This window comes from Patiria miniata, unplaced genomic scaffold (assembly GCF_015706575.1).
Source record: "Patiria miniata isolate m_02_andy unplaced genomic scaffold, ASM1570657v1 HiC_scaffold_10, whole genome shotgun sequence".
Lineage (NCBI taxonomy): Eukaryota > Metazoa > Echinodermata > Asteroidea > Valvatida > Asterinidae > Patiria > Patiria miniata.
Window position 1 is genome coordinate 14,781,381 of NW_024037048.1, and position 22,643 is coordinate 14,804,023.

A 22,643-nucleotide genomic window follows, 5' to 3' on the forward strand; every position below is an offset into this window, starting at 1 on the left:
ATCACATTGTCAATACTATATTTTTGTCATGTACAATATTGGGAAAGAATGTTGCAACCTGATGCTGCTTTTTCTTCATATCATCTCAATGAAGTCATTCATTGCAAAAATGATGACTATGATAAAACATGAATCTGGGACTGAGAAATACTTAAGAGAACACTTTCTTGACGCTCCATAGACTTTGCACACAACTGTTGAAGTGGCGTCAGGTTGCAACATTCTTTTCCAATATTGTGTGATATTCTGACTTCATTTCTTTATTTCATCTGTAAAAACATTAAATGTTATACTGCCTTTCTTTAAAGGGAAGATACAAGATTTGCAAATATCACAAAACGAAATGATCAAATTATCGCAAAATACCTTACTGGATTGTTGGGGAATGACAGTCTAAAGCATCCTGTAAAATTGTGGCTCCTGATGTGCTGACAGTTTTAAGAAAAATGGTACTTTTCCAACGCTGGTCGGCCGACCAGCATTGGAGAAAACTGGCTATTTTTCAAAAATTGCTCCCAATTTTTTTATAATTAGTTATTCCGCATTTTCTTTGCAATTGATTACACACGTACAAGTCTGCTAGACTGATTCTCTGACCTTACAATTCCCCAAAGTCTATTAATTGCTCCGTTTTATCTTATAAGTGGGGTCACCAGACTGCAAATACATGATTGGTTTTCTTGACTTTTCCAGCATCTACAAGCCCAAATGTGAAAAAGTCATTTTAACGATATTTGCTATAACATACTAATCATCCAAATCCATTTATTTCTGAAAATTGCAGCAAAAGCAAATGTTGTAGTTCTACATTCCCTTTAAGTCCCGCGATAAATTTTATCTTGCAGTGTAAATATTGTGTAGGTGAATTTTAAAAGTAAATGTGTACTCAAAATATTGTTGAAATGCTGTGCATAGTTCTTTGAATGAAGGGATATTAAATCATCACAATAAATAAAAGTGAAAAAAAATACCTGTTTGTTATTGTTTTGTTTGTTTTCTTGGTAGTTTGTTTGGGAATCTGAAAACAAAACTTCAGTTTATTTAAAAGATAAGTTCAGTTTGGGCTATAAAAAGTTGGGAAGGTAAGAAAAAAAGAATAAAATGATTATGGTGGGCCGGGACTCGAACCTGAGTCGCCTGATTGAGAGTCCTACGCCGGTCCACAAGACCATTAACGCACTCAAATGTTATACTAGTTCTGCTTAATTACAATTGTAAGATAGGCTTATCGTGGCTTTTCACGTTGACGCCCATGCACGCTTAGACGTAAAACACAGTTTGACGATGTAAAACATTCGTTTGATTTTGGGTGTAGCTGTTCTTATTGATCTAAATTTAATTGGAAAAGGGTAAAGGGTGTCAACTGAACTAAAATCCTGAAATTCAATGAAATAAAACTCGTACAATCCTTGCTTTCAGTACGAAACACACGTGTTCAACGGATGCAGAGAAGCCTATTTCTTTTGTTAATTTCCTTTGTTGAATCTTGCGTTAACAATAAAATGTTTCCATTGAGGGAAAAGGATTAAACGCCGCGATCTTTATTCACGCTTGAGTGCATCTGAATGGGGAATATTGAAGCGGAAAATCACGATTTACAGCACTTAGGCAGCATTTTATCCCACACAATGATACTTTTTGAAGAGGAAATTGCATACTGAATACAACTGTAGTTTCAAAATTCAAAAATTCGCCGTATTTAAAAAGTCGAGGAATTTTTTTTGGAAAAATTTCATCAAAACTTTCCTCATCCTAACGTAGGCGGCGCTATATATATTTCATTCTCAGTGCGCGCATTGTTATCGCGCTAGCCGCCGCCCCATCTGAGTATCAACCGCTATCCACTGTACCCAATCTTATCCTAGCATCACAATTTCAATTTATCTCACCAATAAAAGTTGAAAAGGTCTACAACTAAAACAATAGATAATTAAGGTCTGTGAAAAAAAATGCAATCAGAATAAAAGTCAACTTTAATGGAACAAAAGAGACGCGTATAAGGATATTAATAAAAGGGCCCCGGTATACACATGAAGCAAGAGGGAGGCGGGAAATTGTTTTGTCGTGTGAGATGGGGGGGGGGGGGGAACAAGCAAAATATTTTTACTAAAAGTTGTTAGTGGGAAAAATGTTTTTAAAAAAGGGTTATAAACCGTACATGTATACAAAATAGGCAGCCAGCCCTCCCCCATCCCCTTGCATTGCCATACACACACGATAATGCGCGCTAGCCAACTCTGGATACGGTGCACGTGCGAGAATGAAATATGTATAGCGCCGCCTACGTTAGGATGAGGAAAGTTTTGGTGAAATTTTTCCAAAAAAATTACCTCGACTTTTTAAATACGGCGAATTTTTGAATTTTGAAACTACAGTTGTATTCAGTATGCAATTTCCTCTCCAAAAAGTATCATTATGTGGGATAAAATGCTGCCTAAGTGCTGTAATTCGTGATTTTCCGCTTCAATATTCCCTATTCAGAGGCACTCAAGCGTGAAAAAAGATCGCGGCGTTTAATCCTTTCGCCTCAATGGAAACATTTTATTGTTAACGCAAGATTCAACAAAGGAATTTAACAAAAGAAATGGGCTTCTCTGCATCCGTTGAACACGTGCGTTTCGTACTGAAACCAAAGATTGTACGAGTTTTATTTCATTGAATTTCAGGATTTTAGTTCAGTTGACACCCTTTACCCTTTTCCAATTAAATTTAGATCGATTAGAACAGCTACACCCAAAATTAAACGAATGTTTAACATCGTCAGACTGTGTTTAACGTCTAAGCGTGCATGGGCGTCAACGTGAAAAGCCACGATAAGCCTATCTTACAATTATAATTAAGTAGAACTGGTTGAGCATTTGAGCGCGTTAATGGTCTTGTGGACCGGCGTAGGACTCCCAATCAGGCGACTCAGGTTCGAGTCCCACATTATTTTATTGCTACTTAATTTTCTTCCCTTTTTTTTACATTCCCGAGACATAAATTGACTGAACTTATGTTAGAAAAATTGAAGTGTTGTTTTCAGAATCAAATAGAATAAAAAATATAAAATATTCTTTTTTTATATTGTTTATTCCTCCATGATTGGATCAAGAAATTCAAAACTATGGGAGAGACAAGTTTGGAAATAACACAGTGTTTCCTGAAAAGCAGTTAAAATTTTATTTCTTTCAACTCCAAAGTAACAGTCTATATGAATTTAACTTAACACAGAGTTATCACTGACTATGGTATTCTCGAACTAGTTGCAGAGCATTTTGTTACACAAAATAAAACAATCATATTTAACCAAAACATTTCACGCATGTCAGTACTGCATGCGTACAGTTTTACAAACAAATGATAAGGACTAGTAACTGGGTTTTGGCATTAAAGATGACGCTTTGTCCAAAATCAAGTATTTTTTTCAAAATCAAAAAAATATATAATTAATATTCTCCGGAAATGTAGTGTGTTAAAGCGCTCAAGATACTGGCGATCTAGAGTCAACTTTCATGACAAAAAGCAATGCAATCGGTTTCGAGAAGATAACTCAAGAAGTACTTGGTGCATTAATTTGAAATATTGCATAACGATTCAACCTGATATATGTATCAAATCTCTTGAATTTGGATATCAATTGTTGACCAATAATAAAAATATACACAAGACAATGTGGCATGTAAGCGCGCAAAATACAAGGCGAATTTGAGTCAATATGTTTATGGAACAAAAACAACACACTCGTTGTTGAGACGACTTTTCAAGAAATGCTTGTTGTATTGGACTGAAATCAAATCTCCTGATAAGTTATCATACACAACACATCACTTGCGAATTTGGAGAGAAACCGTCAAAAATATAATTAATATACTCCGGAAATGTAGTGTGTTAAAGAACTAGCTAGCTACAAATAACTGGAGATTTTAGTCAACTTTCATGACACAAAAACAACTCGGTTTCCAGAAGATAACTCAAGAAATACATATTTGCATGAAATCGACATTTAATAAATTGATTAAACATACAGATGATTGAACAAATCTGTTGAATTTAGTGAGGAATCATCAAACCGAGAGCGTTTTTGTGTCATGAAGTTGAGGCATGGTTTTTCGTGTTGACAATACTTGTGTACTTACGTACACAGTACAGTGGTGACCAATAGCGCGCCCTCTTGTGAAAGAAAAATGAAAATGACATAAATTGGCGGGATTTTCTCCGTGTTTCCCCAGTACATTATTTTGGTTATATTGTTTTTATTGTCGGACGATCCCACTCCAAATTCAACAGATTTGTGATATATGTTACCTTTAATCACAATACGAAATATCGATTCAATGCAACACGCATTTCTTGAGTTATCGTCTGGAAAACGAGTGTGTTGTTTTTGAACTATGAAAGTTGCATTCCTGCTTTCAGTTTAAAGACAGAACATTCTTTACGATGGTGACCACTATTTGTGTAGCGCGCCCTCTCTTGAAAGAAAATTAAGTTTAGTTAAATTTGGCAGATTTTTCTCCGTTTTTGACATAAATCGGTAAAATAAATTCTAATCTTAGAATTAAGTGTAGAAATTAAGTATTTTTGTGTTGATTTACGCTGGTCGTCTCACCGAAAGTTCATTATTTTCGTTTGCAGATATTTCATTTTATTGGCCTTGTTTAAGTAAAAAAGAATCAGTTTAACCCCTAGCATTTGCTTTTGTTTATAATTTTGGGTAAAAACGGGAATAGTGAAACTTGGGACTTTCCACAAGTTTGAATTTGGTGTTAAAATAAACAAACTGAGGTTATGACCTTCGTTCATAAATGGAAATACATGTAGGTTATTTCAATTTCACTGGAAGGCAACGATCCCACCCAGCAAAAATAATAAACTGATCCACTTAAACCCCGCCCCATGATATTCTGACCAATCACAGCCGTGATTTAATGTGGTCTGACACGCGTGCATTTGCGTACGACGCGCGCGTCTTGAACACGCATTGCAACATTGGTTGAGTGGGTCACGCGTTGCTAGTGTTCACATGGCAGTGGGCGCGGCTTAATGACTCGGTTTGCTACATCCACGATCACCATTTACAATGGAATTTATTTCCATTTACAAGTTCGATTTGAAATTCAAAAAAATAAAGGGAATTTCTCCTTTGTAATGATCCACAAAGTTTAATCAATTTTCAACTGAAGAAACCCAATAGTTTTCAATATTATACAACAAATTAAAATCAATAATTAAAATTACAAAATGAAAATGTTTCCAGATGGTTTTCTCTGAAACCTTCGCATATTTACATGTGCTTCCAAAACCCATTCAAATCCAACAGGGTGCAGTTGACCAATGAACTGACTAGGAAGTCGAGAACCAGTGTTAGCGATTACAAGAGTCCTCCAAAACCAGCGTCAAATTGGGACGAGCCAATCCATGTACAACATGAAAACAAAATCTGGACAATTCCTTTTCTTAATTTTCATTTTCATATTAGGGTCACATCAAATGAAAAAATAAAATAAAATAAAAACATGAAAAAGAAGTAGTCAACAAAATACTAAAATGAAACATAAACACTCAAATTAGTCGACCACACATTAATTTCTAATCATTGGATTCTCATTGTTTCAAGTCACTATGTAACATTTTTGATGTAAGAGACAATACATGTAAAGTACACATGTATAAAATTATTTACTACGTAGCCGCGCTGACAATTATATGAATCTTCGAGAATGAAAAATTGGACATGTTTACAAAGAAGATTTAACTGTCACTGAAATTATTATTGGAACCCAACAAATCTCAACAAGTTTTTGTTGAAGGACACATTAGGGTTTGAATCCAGCTGCTGGTCATATGCTGTGTCCTTGGGCAAACCACTTTACCCCACTTGCCTCTCTCCACCCAGGAGTATAAATGGTTCCAGCATTAGCTGGGGAGTAACCTGCGATGGACTGGCATCTCATCCAGGGGGAGTAGAAATATTCTCGTTTCATGCTACTGAAACTGGAGATAAATGCCAGCCTGATGGGCCACATTGGCTTGTGACAGACTGAACTTACATCAAGGTACATGCATCATGGGTAGTTATGCATAATTGTTAGGAACTTACAAGTTAGGGATCTCTTATACACGCACACCTTGCAGAAAACCTGCAAAAACATTCTTATTTTTAATCCGACAAATCACTCTGTTACCCACTAAAAGTAGGCAACAGATCATTCAGAGTGAAAAAAAAATACACTTAGATTGAAAAAAAAAAGTTTGAATAGATTTTTCTCTGTCAGAGTCTCAGGTGTAAAGAAAAGAAGAAATTTCACTCCGAGAGAAATATGGGAAAGAATGTTGCATCCTGACGTCATTTTTCCATCATATATTATCTCAATGAATCAGTCACTGCAAAAATGTCGAAAAGACATGAATCTTGGACTGAGAAACATGAGCCCAATTTTGTTAGAAAGTGGTCTTAGACTCTCCATAGACTTTGTGCATAGCCAAAGAAGTAGCGTCTGGATACTGCATTCTTTCCAAAAGCGTACCATTACTACTACCTTGGGTTTTCATCTCGGGTTTAACACGTTTCTCACAAATGCCATCCAGAAAAGGAAAAATAGGGATTGATTTCCCTACTGCCTTTATACATTGAGTGTCAACTGTACATAAAGTTCAGGGATATAACTACACAAGTAAACAAAAAAAGATACTAGTAAAATAAAGACCATCAATCTCGACTTGAGACAGTTTTAGCTTCAACGCAAAATATAAAGTACTTTTCCTATTAAGACAAACAAATCAATGCAAGATTGAACTGGCAACTCTCAAATGAAATGCCCAAAGTTCAACCCTGTCTAGTCGACTCAAAAGTTTGCTCTATAATCTCTGAAATCTGGACATCTATGATAACTTTCCCACTCTTTTCCCTATCAGACATTGTAGTGTGAACCATTCTCCACAGCTAAGTTCTGTACAAAAATAGGTTATTTATTTATATATGATACATAAACTACGTCTACCGAAACAGAAAACAATTCTAATTTTCTCTACGATTGAAAAAAAAACCAAACACCACAATGATCAGTTGCTTGTTAAGATTTCCGTTATAAAATAGATAAAAGGTACGCAAGAATTATTTTAGCTCCATTTATACATAATATTCAAGTAATGTAACATTCGGTATTTGTATCATTATGATATAATGAATTATAATATCAAGAAATTATTCTTAAATTGTTCAGTTCCTGTGTGTTAAGGAGCGTCTTTAAAATTGGAATAATTAGCCATGTCTGAATTACTGGGCTACGACTACGGCTTGATATTACACATGAGCCATAGCTGAGTAATTCAGACACGGCTATCCTTGTTCTGTATCAAACAAATTACATGTCAATGGAAATGCTAGTTCCTGATGGCAACCTAGTATTTTCCCCATTGTGCTGCAAACGGCACCAGACTACTCTTGAGCAAGCCTAGCCGTAGCCATATCATTTGGAATTCACTGAATCTGGGGAACTTTTCAAGACTTCCAAGTTATAAAATTCCTCCTTTTAAATACCAACAGACCAATAATTTTGGTATAATCAAAGGGAAGACATATTCTTAGTTGTTTCAAGAAAGAAACACCAGACTGCCAAGGCTTACAAAGAACTAACAATTAAGAGATCTCGTCTATGGAAATACATAGCTTAATATGATGGAATTAAAAAAAAAAAAAAAAGTACACAATAAGCCTTTTCGGAGTTCCAACTGTGCAATCGTAACCTGTGACAACGCGCATTGTTTGTCTCAAATGGCCTTTGACATCATCGCGCCACTGACTTTACAAAAAGGCTGTTTGTGCATTGTGGGTACTGTCAAAGGGCATTTGAGACAAACATGTTCGTTGTCACAGGTTACGAATGCGCAGTTGGAACTCCGAAAAGGCTTATTGACATTATGCTGATATACATAGGACCACTCTCCAGAGGGCGCTATTCAATGTATCTGTTCACTGTACACAGAGTTCCACTGTGAGTAACCAGTATTGTAGTACTCATACTGATAGAAATGACTCATACTCAGACAAAGTACTCATACTCATACTTGTCATGCCAGAATATGCGTACTCGTACTAGTACTCAAGGCAAAGTACTCGTATTTGTATTTGAATTCATGATGACGAAGTACTTCAATGTGTCCTTGTGCCCATGGCAACGTACTCGTACTCAAACTCAGGATGACAAAGTACTTGTGCGTGTACTCATCGCGAAGAACTCACACTCATACTCAACCACACGATGACAAAGTACAAACTGCAACACTATAAGTAACGCTACCACCTACCATGATTAAACCGGTTAGATAATTTCCACGTAGTTAGCCGGGAAGTATCCCGTGTGACCGTTTAACTCTCCATCGATCCAATTCTCGTCGATCTTACTGACGATGCTGATGATGTCGCCCTCCTGAAACCCCAGTTCGCCCTCGTTTTCTGCCTCAAAGTCGTACAGTGCCTTGCAGCGTTCCTTCGTTGCCGTTACAGGTACTGAGAAATTGGAAATAAATATCACAAAATCAATTGAAAAATAGCAAATTTATTCAGTTTGCACAAATTTGCAAGGTACCAGTTACAACTAATATTCGCATGACAGTTGACAGATGGTTGGTTGGTGACCTGTTTTAACTGAGCAACATTTTCTGTCCGGTTTGAAAGCCTATAGATTGCAAACCAGCGAATAAACTGCCATAAACCTCAGTGATAATTACCTGCACTTCTAAAGATCAGGACAAATACTCAAAAGTCTCTATAAAGTGCTTGAGGCACACATCAAATTAAAACTTATTTCATCATCTTTCATTTCATCAAGTTTCGGTGGGTAATCCAATGAGTTTTGGGAGAAAATTCCATCCAAAGATGATTACCCCTGAAAGTAGTCCTGAAGTCCATCGCCATTTTGAAAACGATGCCTATGCTCCATTGCAAAATAGAGCAAATTTAGGGACTACGGTAATTTCATCCAAATTTCGTCCTCATCACGGCATGGACCCTTCTTGTTTTACAAACCCTCAAGTTCATGGCCCATAAAATGCTCCAATACATGTAGCAAACAAATTGAGGGCATTCAAATCGTGATTTGGCCAGGGAAGGCAATTTGGGGCCTATTTACTGGCCTGCAACCTTAAGCAAACTGTGTGCTGAGCTGGAGCATGAGATCCCTGTTGACTTACCTGGTGCGTTGTAATCCACCGTTGACGGGTACGCGTCGGTGTCGTCTCCGTCACTGGAGTCTCTCTTCGTGGAGTAAGAGTTGAAAGTACTTCTGGGTTTGCGTTCTGATTTGGGTCGACTGCCTGCCTCCTCAACCCTGGAAAACATCACAGAACATTGAGAAGGATGGTAACTGACAAGTTTGGGTATTATAGTCAGTCAGTCACAAGGCCATCGCAAGGCCATCACAAGTCCATCACAAGTCCAGCACAAGTCCATCACAAGTCATCACAAGTCCATCACAAGTCATCACAAGTCAATGACAAGTCCATCACAAGTCAATCACAAGTCAATCACAAGTCAATCACAAGTCATCACAAGTCATCACAAGTCAATGACAAGTCCATCACAAGTCATCACAAGTCCATCACAAGTCATCACAAGTCATCACAAGTCAATCACAAGTCCAGCACAAGTCCATCACAAGTCATCACAAGTCCATCACAAGTCCATCACAAGTCCATCACAACTCTATTACAAGTCCATCACAAGTCATCACAAGTCCATCACAAGTCAATCACAAGTCAATCACAAGTCAGTCACAAGTCCATCACAAGTCCAGCACTGTTGGCATACCTTTCATTGAGTGTTGAGAGAAGGCTTTCCAAGACCTCTGCAGACTGTTTGTGGTATTCTAGCTGAGCCTCGGCTAACGCTTGAAGCTGTAACACCTGCTCAACCTGTTAAAGAAATCAAGGTGCATTTTCAAGGATTGCATTAAAACAATTAAATTACATGGCAATTTAAAGAATATCTTACACAACAGAATTAAAAAGGAAACCGTCAATCTCTTCACCCATACAATATCGGTATAAATTATTCTTCCATGGTTGAACTGAGAGAAATATCAAAATAAATGCGAAGAAATATAAAGTGAAAAGTTGTTCTTGAGACTCAATGAGTGGTATCTGATTGAGTAGTAAGATGCTCTAGTGCATCTTGGCTCATCTTTGCTCCGATTTGTCAGGTACTTACATCACTCTCAAGGAGGTTCCTCATCCCGTTCTCAGCAAGCTCCTGAGATTCGTGAAACTTCTCTTCTGCAAATTGGATTTCTTCTTCAGGAATTGTGCTTCCTGCAACACAAACAAAAACAAGATTGATGAGAACAAAAGTCAGAAATATTGGCTCAGAATTATCCAAGATGCCAGTATTTTCCTGGTGTGGAAATGTAGTATAATTCCTGCATCATGCAAGCATGCATTAACCCTAACAGAACTCAACCCATCAAACCCCAACGGCATGTTTAGTGGGAATCTGTCAGGATGGGTACAGTACCCTTAAACTGACAGTCTTTTACATTGGGTTGGCACACCTCCAGAATCAAAGTCAGAAATATGTGTGAGCAGTTTCCCATATGGTGTTGGAATTTGCCAGGATGGGTATGGTTCCTGGTACATCATGCTAGGGAGTTAGAGTTAATCCGTCACCATGTACACAATGAGTCATAAAGAAAGTGACCAAATTAGAAACATATTTCAAAAACTATGTGGCTCGCTCTGTTTAATAAAAATAGGGGTAAAGTACTTGTTATTGACTAGTAACTGTGAAAATTTCACGTAATTTGCATACTCTATTCCCAAGTAATGAATATTTTGATACAATGATCCAACATTCAGTTGTCCACCACTGATCATTTATCATTCTACAAACAAATAAATACCCATTAAATACCATGAAACATAAACGCTTTCCCACCTCCATGAGTGAATGGAAAAACGGACAAAAACGGACAAAATGGCGGGCGGAAGTGATTCAACAACTGCTTCATGAACGAACAAATCATACACAAACATTTCTTCCATGAAATGCTGTTATTATCCTCGTCCAAGATTTTTAGATTATTTAAAACGTGGCCCATGTACGCCAGCTTTCGTGAAATCAATCATAAGTTCATTGCATGGCCGCGCAATAAGTTTGTTGCATTAAGTCCTACGCATGGTGTCAGTTACGCACTGTTTTTTGTGAAATCAGCTGCATAACAAAGTTCCGTACTTATTACAACTCACACATATTTAACACTTAAGACTTTCTCAATTTCGTCCTCGGAAAAAGTCACTATTTTTACACTTTTTCGAGTTTGAGTCCACACAAAAATGATTTGGGTCAATTTTTTTCATCAATGCAATTGAATATTGACCAACAAAATGCGCAAACAGGCTCATTAATATGTATGAGATGTAATGAATATTCATGATACCTCCATATATACAAATTCATGTTATTTCTGACAGAATCAGCTACAACCAACATAACTCTTTGCCAGTAGTTGTCCTTCTTTAGTAGACACGATAATTTACAACAGTTACAAATTACATTCTAAAACTTGTAACACAATATGTCTTTTGATGTTAAAACTAAAAGCACTCTTAAACTTTACCATTTTGGGGTCCATCTGATCATCTTCCAAAGCAATTTTCTTTTCTTTTTGAATATTGTTTAGGTTTTATTGATAACATAAATTGTCGTATTTCATCACCCAGTAAAACAGACATTTTTGGTCTTTGGACTGTTGCTTGATTTGGATGTGCTTAAAATAAACTGGAAAAAAAATGAAATGAAAACGGAATGATAATCTCCAATCAAGAAAACATAGCAGCTGGCTTAAACATGCAGGCAAAGTGAAAATGCTGGCTACGTTTGTTCTATGACATGCTGTTAGTGTTCCAAGCAGGATGTTTGAAAACAAAACATGCAAGTTTCATGAGGACGTTCCCGTGAAATGCCAAACAAAATAAAGGAAGTAACATGCACAAGCTAGCATCAAAACCAAAACAAAACCAAAACTGCAAAATGACAAAGTGAACTCTAATCCAGTTTTGATTTTCAAAAAAAATGACTACCGAGCTTTAGAAATCTGGGATAATATATTTCAAAATAGCGGTGTTTGGTATAGCAACGTTCCACTGTATATGAGAATGTAATTTCCAGTAACCCTGCTTAACCCTTCTGTTAGTGAGCATTAGCCATGTCTGAATGACATGGCTACGACTAACACTAGCCCACATGGGAAGTGGCTTCATCTGCTTCCATAGGTGCAACTAATGTATTAGCCGTAGCCACTTCATTCTGACGTGGCTTTACGCTTTTTCCTTTTGCCTTCATTTTCGACTCTGCACCCACGGCGAAATCTACAAATATATAGCACTACTGCCTACTCTATAGCCCAGACTGCTGGCCAAATTTGATACGCTTTAGGCCGACAATCCATGTGTCCGTTTTTGATGTGCGTATATTGCGTTTTGCATACCAGTTGCGTATCCGCGATGCGTACTCTGAAAACCCACGAGTACGTATTTCTCGGCACACTTGTGACCGACGTACAAGCTCATATTCCCACAATGACTGGTCTTAACGCAGCAGGGATAGCGCAATGCGCAATACAGGTACATGGACCTATGTATGTATGCACATTGCTTATCAAACAACTGATTTCTACACATCAGGAAGTGCGCACTACGCATGACGGACACATAGACTTTTGGCCTTATACTGTATTTTCGGAATCCTCAATCAATTCTGATCTATTTCACCACAATATTTTCTACGAAATGCTACGCTACAAAATCGGTGTTGACATACCACCTGCTGCTGAGAGGAACCGACGAAAACGTTTTTACGGGTACATGGAAAGTAAAAATAGAAACATGATGTCATCATAGAATTATAGACCAATGGGCTCTTTGCACAAGTACCCCCTCAACGGTAGGAAAGGGAGAGTTGGGGTCGGGGAGACGACTGGGAGAGACATGTGAACGCATTGCCAACGACGCCTGACGTCACAGGTAGACGCTATGGCTTTGTGCATATTGGGAATGAAAGTAGTCAGGGTACCATGCGCTATACATAGTGTGTCCCATCCACTGGACTATCGAAAGTGATCAAATAGCTCCCTGTCCTGTTTGCGCATGGAGACCATTAATCTAAACAGCCGTTGGATTCCTTTGTATTCAGTTTGGTCGTTTTTTATCCCGGAGGCTGTCTAGACCAATCCTGAAGGGGTAGACGTTTATTAGGGACATGTAACTGATTAACTAACTAAAACACACTTTTATAAGATGGAATTTTGCGTCGGGGTGATATAAATCAAATTAGGTTTTGCCCTTCACTGACGTTTAAACACTGTATACTCAGTGTGTTACCCACCGAGTATACAGTGTTTAAACGTCGTGGAAGGGCAATTAACCTAATTTGCTTTAAAACACACTTCAAAATAGAACGTCATGATAGTACGATACACGTACAGGCTTTCAAGCAGACCCAGGTGAAAAAGTAGGGGAAAAGTAGGGTCAAAATTTACAAAAACCAACAGGACAGAAGTCGGATTTTGGAGGACAAAATCAGGATAAAAGTAGGACTTTTGCTGGCTTTCAGGAGCAGTTTTCGTTGATGCTCGCCCATGTCCACAGCATCATAAGCCTCATTTGGCATGTTCTGTACTCACAACACTTGTGCTCCATCCTCAACTAAGCTCTTGGAAGTACAGTTGCAGTACTCCTGCGCCCAAGCCCTTCATTGTGTGATTTGACAGTGTGTAACACTGCCTTGAAAGTTTTCAATTAGATTAAATTTCTTCGGAGTTGTGGGACAAAAATCAAGAAAAAAGTAGGAAAAAATGGAGCACGGTAAAAAGAAAAAAAACTAGGAAAAGTAGGAATATTTAAAAGCCTGCACGTACATATGGACTGAGGTTAATCTATTACATGGACATTTATCACAGTGGTAAATCTTAAGCATCTAGCATTCTACATACACACATTCACAATATTGTTGTAGGGAAAGTACAAGGTAATATTGTGCATTAACAAATGTCAACAACACTATCTATTCTCATTTTTGAAACTCACAGACAATTTCGCTTATTGTTAGTTCAAACTTGTAGTGAGCTATGGGTGTACACTATGGGTGCTAAGCACAATAAGGGACCACTCATGACGAGTCTAGGAACTAGACTATTGACATACCGACCAAACCTGCTAATGCTGATGAGTATGTAGATGATGCACAGTGACAAATGAAAGTAAAACATTAATACAGTGAGTGGTAAAAAAAAAAATGATGTTGAAATCAAAGGTGTTGAAAATTCCTTCATAGCGACGTCAATTTACAGGATTTCATGATTAAACTCTTCTATTAGAGACAGTTAGGCCTATCGATCAAAGTAACAAAGTTCAGTTCCCGATGACAATATCCACTTTTGGAAACAATATTTGGCAGATCATATTTGCCGCTAAGTGAATATGGTTGACACACAAAGTTCAAACTTTTTCTCGATTGTCTAAACTAAGTTCAAAAAAATCTAAAGCATACTTGAAAACTTGCAAGGAACAGTATTTTAAATGCAATTTTTGTTTTTCTTTTAGTGCAAACAAATATTATACGCATTATACAGTATGTCCAAAATAAATGTCCGTCTGACTATTTTTGAAAAAAATACAAAACCATGAAGTCCATTTTGAAAAAGTTTGATTGTGCAGATACTCCTTAGCCTTGGCCTCAACCCCGATGAGTTTTATTTAATTTCAGTCACGCATCACTGCACACTTGTCAATTGATCACAACAACATTTTGGGACACTGTGACCAAGTTCCTTGCCTTAATCAATTCAGTGCTGTGTTAAGTAAGCTGTGTAAAATCCTGCATGTTGTGAAAAGGGCTGCAATTGGGATTGGAATCATTTGCCTGGCTATCAGTCATCACGGCAAGACCTCGGTTTAATGCTCAAGGGCAAATGATTCCAATCCCAAACCACATCAGACTTTTTTTCTACAGACACTTTTTTGGGACACACTCTATGACAATTAATAATGATAAATTTAGTGTCAGGTTAACAATAACACTTTGGAAGTCTGATGGTTTATTTTTGTTAAAGTTATGATTTTATTAATGAAAGATGATTTGAATATGATGGAGTTGAGATAATCTCAGTGTCGCCTACCTTTTGCTTGCTTCTTCTTTTTGTAGTCAAAGTCAAGACGTCGCCCCTGTAACTTCTTCCGATGGTGCTGTAGAAATGAAACATTAGGGAGAAAGTTAATGTATTGTTTGACAAGAGACATTTGCACATTGCTGTAAGGCACCTTATATAAATTATGGGTCAAAGTGTGACAATTTTCGAGTTCCTGTTATCTCTGAACATGTCATTTGCCGTATCATTAAGAATGACTTCAACAATTTGTTGGGTAGGTTGTCTGCATCACATAATCACTCTTGGTGGACGACTGCATTAACCCTAACCTTCCCAAATCCTCCAAAATTCTTTTTGCAAAATGGAGGATTTTGCAGGATTGAGGCTGTTTGGCAAAAATGTGTAACTAAGTTTGGAGGATGCACTGTGTCAAGGTATTGGGCCGGGCCTTGTGTTTGTTGATGCTCAGCTGTGTTATACTTGAAGTCCTCCGCACTGCTCCAGGATGTCACTGGCTCTGCCTCAACATATTGACAGTGATTGCTGGAGGATTTTGTAGGATTGAGGCAGTGATCATTCTTCCACGGATCACATTCAAGAAATAATGAAGGATTTTGCAGGATTGAGGCTGCATGCAATTTTGACATGGAGGCAGTTGGAGGATTTTGCATCATCATCGCAAAAATGCCCAGGGAGTTAGGGTTAAGAATGACTTTAAACAATTTTGTATTCGTTGTGTAGGTAGTTTGCTATTCATAATCACCCTTGGAGGACGACTGCATTAAGGAGTGCATCAGAATTATAAAATCACAGATGTCAGATGTAACAGGGACAGGAAAAAAGTGGACCCCAAATTTATCGAATGACTCAAAGTACGCAGGCAAAAGTTACAACCCAAATCAACCAGTAATCGATCACTTGTCTTGTATCAATTTTTTTCCAGATTGGCCACAATTTGTGCCTAAATTTCCCCGCAGGTGGCTGTGCAACACAGTCCTGCTTCTATCAAAATCAACCAAATTCTGTCAGATTCTGTAAGATGGAACTCACGTTGATCTCTTTCAGATCTTTGTTCTTGAGATGATCCAGGGGATCCAAGAAGTTCTGTCTGACGTTCAGATCGAAGGCGCCCTTGACTTCAGAAAGTTGCCTCAGTGATTCTCCTATCTCGACCATCGCCGTAGCTGTATCCAAAAAATAACCAAAACAATTTTTTTTTTAATGATACCTATAAAAAACAACATTTTATTGTTCTGTTGTTTCCACCAAAACTAAACAGCTGTGCTAAGTATACCCTGGGAGCTGAGATTGTCTATGAAATGCATGGTCTATGAAATGCATTATTAGACAGAGTTAAAAAAAAAACGGTTTCCTGTCTGCTTTTTTTACCTCCACCATGAGGTACATGTTTTCATCGGCCTTGGTTTGTCTGTGAACAGGATAACTCAGAATAAATGCGGAGGCACTAGGCTCACGTGAATCGCGCACTCCGGACTCCTTCTACCAAAACATTTGCGAGCCTCGTCTTTAAGAACGCGTGCACGTAGTCGTGGCGCGACCTCAAAAATGGCTTTTAACTTTGTTTGCCGGATTACGCTGTATGAGAATGTAATTTCCAGTAACCCTGGTTAACCCTTCTGTTAGTGAGCATAAGCCATGTCTAAATGACATGGCTACGGCTAACACTAGCCCACATGGGAAGTGGCTTCATCTGCTTCAATAGGTGCAACTAATGTATTAGCCGTAGCCACTTCATTCTGACGTGGCTTTATGCTTTTCCATTTTCCCTAATTTGTGCTTGAATTTCCCGGAACGTGGCTGTGCAACACAGTCCTGATTCTATCAGAATCAACCAGATAATGGGTGATGTTAGATTTTGTAAGATGGAACTCACGTTGATCTCCTTCAGATCTTTGTTCTTGAGATGATCCAGGGGATCCAGGAAGTTCTGTCTGACGTTCAGATCAAAGGCGTCCTTGACTTCAGAAAGTTGCCTCAGCAATTCGCTCGACCATCGCCGTACCTGTATCCAAAAAAACAAAAGGCAAGATTTTATTGTTCTGATGTTTCCACCAAAATGAGAACAGCTGGGCTATGTTTACCACGGGAGCTGGGATGGTCTGTGAAATGCATTATTCAGCGGAAATATTTAGGAGAATTGTGCCTAAAGTTGATGATACAAGCATGGCATTTGGCACACAGTCAGAGTATGTCTTATAAAAGGGTCATCACAGATTTGTCCTTTGAAAAAATCTAGTTAACAAGCAATATTCAAAATTTTCAAAATGGCTGTCATTGGTCATTTTACTACCTATAGTGGAATCTGGCGACCAGAATTAGCAGGTTTTTACTGCGGTGGTGTCTCGCTCACACGCATACTGAACGTGTTCTTAAAGACAAGGTGCGCGCGCATTTTGGTATTCTTGTTGGTCAAAGGAACCTAGAGCACGCCCCCTACCTGAGCGCGACTCGCGCAAACATTGCGCCACCGCAGAAAATGGCTGCCATCGGATTTGTCTATATTTGTTCAAAGGACAAATCTGCGATGGCCCTATGGCCAAATATCTTTCTCGTGACATACTCTGACTGTGTGCCAAATGCCATGCTTGTATCATCAAAGGCACAATCCCATCGCCTATCTGCTGTACTAGTACATGTAGCTACAATATTGTTGGAAACAAATAAACAGACAACTGACACATTTGCCAAATAAAGGGCGAGTAAAAAAAACCGAAACCCAAACGGCTGGACCAACTTTTGAATGAAGTTTTTCCTGTAGCACTTTCAAAATCTAGGATATGAAAGCCCAGTTAGTAAACTTTCTTTTAGTACAAAAATCATTCAAATCACTCATGTACTTTTTAAGTTACGAAATTTTGAACACAACCACCGTTTTAAAGTTCTGTCCACACATCACAAAAATAGGAAGTGTTCTTGCAGCAAAATGAAAACAATTCTCACAGGGATGCAATTGTTTTCATTTTACTGAAAGAACACTAACCTTTTTGTGATCCATGGACAGAACTTTTAAAACAGTGTTTGTGTTGAAAATTCCGTAACTTGAAAAGTACATGAGTGATTTGAATGATTCTTGTGCTAAAACAAAGCCCATTGATTGGGCTTTCATATCCTAGATTTGGAAAGTGCTACAGGCAAAACTTTATTCAAAAATTGGTCCTGCCATTTGGGTTTCGTCTTTTTTGACTCACCTGAATATTGCAAATGTATGCATTTATAAATAAAAAAAAATAAAAAAATAAAAAGTGGGTGCAAAAAAGGCAGCGGGCAGCTACGAGAAACTGGTTTATTTCTTTACTTGGCCTTGCATATATCTGAAGTGCTGGGCACTACATAAATTACACAATACTCATGGTACTATGTTGGTGGATTGGAACGCTGATTAGAGCACCTTTTTGAGAGCTTTTTGATCAGTCTACCACAGAAGGAAAGAGAATACATCTTGAAGTTTGCTCACTAAACGTCGAATCTTCTCCTAATTCTCTGCCGTTCTTCAGCATGACTTCTCCCAGGAATCCTACGGGTTGTTGAGGCTTGGTTCCTCCTTTGTTCTGACCACGGACTTTGCTCATGGCTCTGGAGACTGTTCAGGAAAGACAATACGATTGATTAGGGTCAGCACACAAATAGAAGATCTATCTCTATTTGGTTTGTTTTGAAGTGAATACTTAGACCCGATTCAAACCGGTGTTCTATAGTCACCCCAAACGTAATTATTCCAAAGGTTACAATTAAAGGTAATATACGACATTTGCAAACATCAACAAACAAACTACCAAATTATTATGAAATACTTTACTTGACTGTAGGTGAATGACAGTCTCAGACATCCTGTGAAATCATGGCACCTGGTGTGCTGTCATTTTTAAGAAAAGTGGAATTTTGGTATTGATTTCAAAAGAGTGGTCGGCCGACCATCGTTGGAAGAAACTGAATTGTCCAAATAGTGCCCCAATTTACCCAATTTATTTAGTCCGCATTTTTTTTGCAAGCGGTTACACATCCGTGAATGGATGCAAGCCAGCTAGTCTGGTTCCCTGAGCTCAGGGAAAAACACAAGATCCGGCCCAAGACCTTGACACAGTGCATCCTCATAAATCAGGCACACATTTTTGCCATATAGCCTCAATCCTGCAAAAGCCTACATTTTGCAAATAGGATTTTGGAGGATTTGGGAAGGTTAGCGTCAATGATGTTTCAATTTTGGTTCTTACCTGGATTGGGCTGAAGGTATTCTATTGTCTTGTTCACCAAATCATCCACTGTGTGACCTGTCACGTCAATTTTCTAATGAAAAAAAAAATACATTACCCAAAGACAATGAGAAGAATTCAACAAGCATAAATAATCTCAAGCAATATTTACTAATACTAAATGTGTTAAAACTTTTTTCGCTATGGCAGGAGAGATTCATACCCTGGACTCCGTTGCGTGTACACAACAGAGTCCAACCTGGGCTAGGACTAGGGCTAAGTTACACTTACAGCAGACAGGGCTCTGGAGTGCTCTGAAACGTGCAAAACAAAACGGGCAACGAAAACGTCCTCAGTATTTCACCAACCAAGTTGGAGACTCAATTAAATTTTCAAAGGAGATTTTTCTTCAATATTTTGCACATGAGAGGGAAGTCAAGTGATTTCAAAATTGGACTAAATACTAGACTGGTACATGTCCAACCATATGGTCCAACTATTTGAAAAGACTGACCTCTTCATTCAGTGTCAATAGTCTGGTGGCTTGACTACGGAGAAATGTGTAGTAAATTGAGACTAGTTCCCGCTTCATGCCACATGTTTCTTAAATTCTTTTGGCATGGTTGATTGATGCAGTACTGAAGCTGTGATTGACTGGTTGTTTCAGGTGCCAGTCTATTTTCTTGCTTTGCATGTTTTCAATACCATAAGTTTTGGGACTCTCATACACAGTATTGAGAGTCCCCAATTTTCGGACTACACTAACTTACAGCAGTAGTCCGAGTAACTTGGACCCAACTTATCGTCTTTTTAACATTCAGATTTCACCCTCAAAATGGCCTCCCAATTACTAGATAGGCCACCTGAGGTACAAATAGACATCGATGATTAAAATGGTTGTACTGAAGTTTATTTACGATCCGGGAGAAAAGTGAAATTTCCCGTTCAATTTTGAGAGCTCCCCTCGCGATCATGAACACATTAAATTTCCGACTCGTGTTAATGTTTGAATGATGTGATGTAGTCTTCATGCCCAGCGTACATTCAATGATCCCCATATCCCGAGTACGATTCTGTTAGTTACCGAGCGCAATGCATCGATTATGATAATGAGTAGAGTGGATCTCGCTTGTGAACACAAGTGGATTTCAAATGGTAAATGACAATCGGGAACTAGCTTGAACTGGTTTCCGCCCATAAAAGCTGTCCTAGTTCCCGACTCTCTATTATCGTTTGAAATGTACTTGTGTTTACAAACGAGATCCAGTCTACTCATTATCATAATCGATGCATTGCGCTCGGTAACGGAATCGCACTCGGGATATGGGGACCATCGAATGTACAATGTACGCTGGTCATGAAGACCACATCGCATCGTTCCAACATTAACATGAGTCGGAAATTGAACGTGTTCACGATCGCAAGGGGAGCTCTCGTATTGAAAGGGAAATTTCACTTTTCATCCAGATCATAAGTAAACTTCAGTACAACCATCTTAATTATTGATGTCTACTTGAACCTCAGGTGGCGTATCTAGTAATTTGGAGGCCGTTTTGAGGGTAATATCTGATGTTTTTGTTGGGCAATGTTGGGTTTATGGGACAAAAGAGAAAATTGTGTTGCTCGGCATATACGGGGATTAGCTTGGACCCCACTATCGCCAGACCATGTCCGAATGTTACAAAGGCGATAAGTTGGGTCCAACTTAGCCCCATAAATGTGGCCAATTTACTGGACTACCTCCGTAAATAAAGGCCACACTTCCACCATGTACCAAAACATGTCAAACTTTGTCAAATTTTGATTTGCACATTTAGGCTTAATTTGTAGTTGATTTTTGCTTTAGAAGCCCACTCACCCTCTTTATAGCCTAATCAGAAAGTGCTGCCTTTTTCAGATGTCTCTTTTTCGTGAAATTTCCAGATTCGTTTGCACACGTTCGCGTATCAAACAAAATTTCAACATGAAATTTCACGAAAATTAGACATCTGAAAAAGGCAGCACAAACATGACAAAAGTGAGCATGGTGAGTAACTTCTAAACCAAAAATAAAGTACAAACTAGGCCTAAATGTGAATATCAAAATTTGACAAAGTTCGACATGTTTTTGTACATGATGGACATGGTGGAAGTGTGGCCTTTATTGCGGAGGTAGTCCAGTAAATTGGCCACATTTATGCCAGCTAGGGTCCAACTCCAAGTTAGGCTACGGTCCGCGGACTACACTTGAACCTGCAAACACCATGACCATGATTTTGAACACCCGAATCCCACCCGACATAATTTGCTGACCTATCTCGAACCCGACTGGGACCGTGAGTGCATAAAAATGTGCAAAATTACTACTGACGCTTTTTTATTCACGATTAGGCTAATTGAATGCCCACACAACACATACATCAAAATGATATAGTTGCAAGCATGTCACCTGCGAAATTTGAGACCTTAAATCCAATTTTAAGGCAAGTTTTTGGCAGTTCAAAAACCATCCACGTCAATCGCCATGCTCTGGAAATGTGTATGTGATTCCCAATGTGTTCTGGGTACATGTACATGTAGGTATAGTTCAAGAGCCTTGCAGCTCACTTGTTTTTCAATCGATAGCCAAATGAACATATAGCGCCCTCTGTTAAAAAATGAAACATTCTACATTCACTCAGATCAACAAGAGGGCGCTGTTTTATCTACACGATGAAAATGTTCTAGCTAGGGAGTTTTTTTGCACAATGCATTGCAGTACACGTCAACGTGATGTCTCACGTTTGGATTTCGATAAGTCTTTGCAAAATTACAATTAAAAGCTGAATTTTTGGTCATACAAAATTACAATGCTCACCAAAGCAACTTTGCGAGGCAGAAGTTTCGGGGATTATTGAGGAAACTGTAGTGCCAAAGAAGCATGCAAATTTGATTCACACTGGTTTTATTATGCAGCACAAACTTTTGCACGATATGGATGCCTTAAGTTTTGGGACTCTCATACACAGTATTAAGAGTCCCAAATTTTCGGACTAGGCCTAGCCTAGCCCTAGGCCTAATCCCTAAATCATTAAATGACATTTTTTTTGCCAGCCATTGCCAGCATAATTTATTACTTTTTTATTATATTAGTCAGAACATGGTCAGAATGGGACGAAACTATACGTTCACGTTACGAGTGTCTTACTAAGCTGATCTTGAATAACTGCTCCAAAAGAATCCTGTATTTTATTCTGAAATTTACCTTTCCAAAACGAGTTGTGGACCACGTTGCAATTTCCCCATGTGGTGATATCTGGCGTCAGCTGTCAACTGATAAGAGAACTGCGCC

General features: G+C 38.4%; 1 protein-coding gene across 1 annotated transcript; it reads right to left on the bottom strand.

Annotated features, from left to right (window-relative positions):
• Positions 1–7,856: 7,856 nt before the first annotated feature.
• On the bottom strand, positions 7,857–18,712 carry LOC119738748 (endophilin-A1-like). The gene is made up of 7 exons (XM_038213700.1): positions 18,598–18,712; positions 16,173–16,306; positions 15,153–15,219; positions 10,190–10,290; positions 9,791–9,894; positions 9,175–9,311; positions 7,857–8,491 (listed from the first exon to the last, which is right to left on the bottom strand). Exons 1-7 carry the CDS (start codon positions 18,710–18,712, stop codon positions 8,304–8,306), a joined length of 846 nt encoding a protein of 281 aa, XP_038069628.1. The 3' UTR covers positions 7,857–8,303.
• Between the last annotated feature and the right edge of the window lie 3,931 nt (positions 18,713–22,643).

Bases quoted from the DNA above. Each gene is read 5' to 3' on its own strand.
- LOC119738748 (XM_038213700.1), bottom strand. From the start codon at position 18,712: ATGAGCAAAGTCCGTGGTCAGAACAAAGGAGGAACCAAGCCTCAACAA. The intron at 10,291-15,152 runs GTAGGCGACACT...TTTGTGTTGCAG, and splicing joins AAAGAAGAAGCAAGCAAAAG to GAAGCACAATTCCTGAAGAA. The intron at 9,895-10,189 runs GTAAGTACCTGA...TTTCTTTAACAG, and splicing joins GGAACCTCCTTGAGAGTGAT to GTTGAGCAGGTGTTACAGCT.